The following is a 2,612-nucleotide window of genomic DNA, read 5'->3' on the forward strand; positions in this document are numbered from 1 at the left end:
TGGTTACCAGTGCGCCTAGTGACTTTACTGAAATGATGAATATAGGTTTGAGGTTGGAAGAAGGTGTCCGTGAATGATGGTTGAAGGAAGGTAGTTCATCTGATGGTTCCACAAAATATGGGAATGGTTTACCCAAGAAGAAGGAAAAAAATGCAAACGTTATCTCACAAAAGAGGCATAGAAGACTTCCAAGGAACAGTCAACATCATTAGCACACAACGTCTGTAACTCCAGTGATTAATTCTGCTCTAGTTGCTCAAGCAGCACCGAGTTATCAACCTGCGTTTCCAACAAAGCGCAAATCAACATAATCAATAAAATCGTACCCAAAGGCATGAAAAATTTGACCCAATTCCAATGACTTATACAGAGTTGTTACCGGATTTAATTCCGAAAAATTTGGTGCAAACAAGAACTCCACCGGCTGTTCCAAAAGAGCTTCTGCGGTGGTATAAAGCTTACCAACATTGTGCATTCCACGAAGGAGCACCAGGACATGATATTGAGAATTTTTTTGCCTTGAAATTTGAGGTAAGAAGGTTAATGCAAAGTGGTATCTTGTCATTTAAAGATTCTAATCCCAATGTACAAGCTAACCCACTATCCAAACATGGCAATGCAATTGTGAATATGGTCGAAGGGTGTCCTAGAAAGTACCGAGTTTTTGGCGTCAATCTAATCAGAAGGTCCTTGGTTGAAATGCACGCTACTTTATGTGAGTTGAGCTATTATGAACATGACCATGCTTCTTTCCAAGTTTGTTCCAAATATCCCCGAGGATGTGCTATTGTGAAAAGAGACTTGCAAGAGATGTTGGATCAGAATCTTATTCAAGTTACGAGTGATATAAATGAAGATGGGCATGAGGTGAACATCATAGTTCCCCGTTTTAATCTTCGAGAATCGGTTGTGATTACATATGATGGTCAGAAGACTGTTGTTTCTCCGTTGGTTATCCGTTTGGTGGCCCCTATACCTTACGAATCTGATAAATCTGTGCCTTACAAGTATAATTCTACTATGATAGAAGACGGTAAAGAATTGCCTATTCCTAATTTTCCATCCGTTGTGAATATTACCGATGTAAGTGGTGTGACCCGAAGTGGTCGGGTATTTGCTGTTGCAGCTCCCAAGAGGATTGAAGACATGGTGATAGAGAAATCAAATTCAGAGAAAACTCATGTCGTACAAGCCAACCAATCCAGTATTGTGAATCAAAATGTTGATCACGATGAGGCGCTGAAATTGATCAAGAAAAGTGATTTCAATATGGTGGACCAGTTATTGCATACTCCATCCAAGATATTTGTGTTATCCCTACTGATGAGTTCAGAAGCCCACCGAGAAGCTTTGCAGAAGATCCTAGAGCATGCCTATGTGGACCATGACGTAACAATTGATCAATTTGATGACATTGTGGCCAACATTACCGCATGTAACAATTTGAGCTTCAATGATGAAGAACTACCTGAGCAGGGGAGAAATTACAATTTGGCCCTGCATATCTCTATGAATTATCAAGATGCCTTATCCAATGTGCTGGTGGATACTAGATCCTTTTTTAATGTTCTTCCCAAGTCTACATTGTCCAAACTTGCTTACCAAGGTGCTCTAATGAGATTTAGTGGAATTGTTGTGAAGGCCTTCGATGGCTCGAGAAAGACTGTAATTGGAAAGGTTGATCTCCCGATAAAGATATATCTGTGCTTATTTCAGATCACTCTTCAAGTGATGGATATTCATCCCGCCTACAATTATCTCTTAGGATGTCCGTGGATTCATGAGGTTGGGGCAGTTATATCAACTCTGCACCAGAAGCTAAAGTTTGTGAAGAATGGGAAGTTAGTGATCGTGGGTGGCGAGCAGGCCATGTTAGTGAGTCATCTCTCCTCATTTTCCTGCACTGATGCTGACGAAGATGAAGGAACGTTATTTCAAGCCCTTTTTGTTGATAATATTTCTATTAAGAAGAGCGGTGAATCCATGTCACCTTTGAAAGATGTCCAGTTTATGGTGAAGAATGGTTAATTTGCTAAGTGGGGACAAATTGTTGAGCTTCCTAAAAACAAGAATAGAGTTGGTTTCGGTTTTTCACCTAGTGCAACCCGAAGATATCTAAAGTGAACTCAGGAAGTGTTTCATAATGTTGGCTTCATTCATTCTAAAGATCAGTTTGCTGCCGCCATCTTAGAAGATGATGTAGAGCAACAAGTGCCAGACTTTGTGACGTCTGGATCAACGTACCAGAATTGGATTGATATTTACGTTCCTTCCGTTATTCACTTGTCGAAGTAATATGTTTGTTTTTTGTTATTTTCAAAATCCTTTCACTATGCCCAAGGTGACAACGAATCTATGTGGGCTCTGTTTTGAACTTCATTATCATTAATATTGTACCCCAAAATTTGCCCTCCACTTTTTTCATCTTTCCATCCAACCACTTGACTTAGGGATCAGTTGCATACATTAACAACTCATTCATATGCATCATTCATCCATTAGTGGATCACCATAGATTCAAAACTCTTGGCTTGTGAAACTAGGGTTTGCATATGGAACAACTTCAAAAGCATGACTTGGTTATTCATCAAAGCATGGGGGATGTGAAACCC

The 2,612-nt window shown here is 39.9% G+C and overlaps 1 protein-coding gene across 1 annotated transcript; it reads left to right on the forward strand.

Annotated features, from left to right (window-relative positions):
* Positions 1-357: 357 nt before the first annotated feature.
* On the forward strand, positions 358-2,028 carry LOC127094655 (uncharacterized). The gene has a single exon (XM_051033461.1). It carries the CDS (start codon positions 358-360, stop codon positions 2,026-2,028), a length of 1,671 nt encoding a protein of 556 aa, XP_050889418.1.
* Positions 2,029-2,612: the final 584 nt, after the last annotated feature.

This window comes from Lathyrus oleraceus, chromosome 6, assembly GCF_024323335.1.
Source record: "Lathyrus oleraceus cultivar Zhongwan6 chromosome 6, CAAS_Psat_ZW6_1.0, whole genome shotgun sequence".
NCBI lineage: Eukaryota > Viridiplantae > Streptophyta > Magnoliopsida > Fabales > Fabaceae > Lathyrus > Lathyrus oleraceus.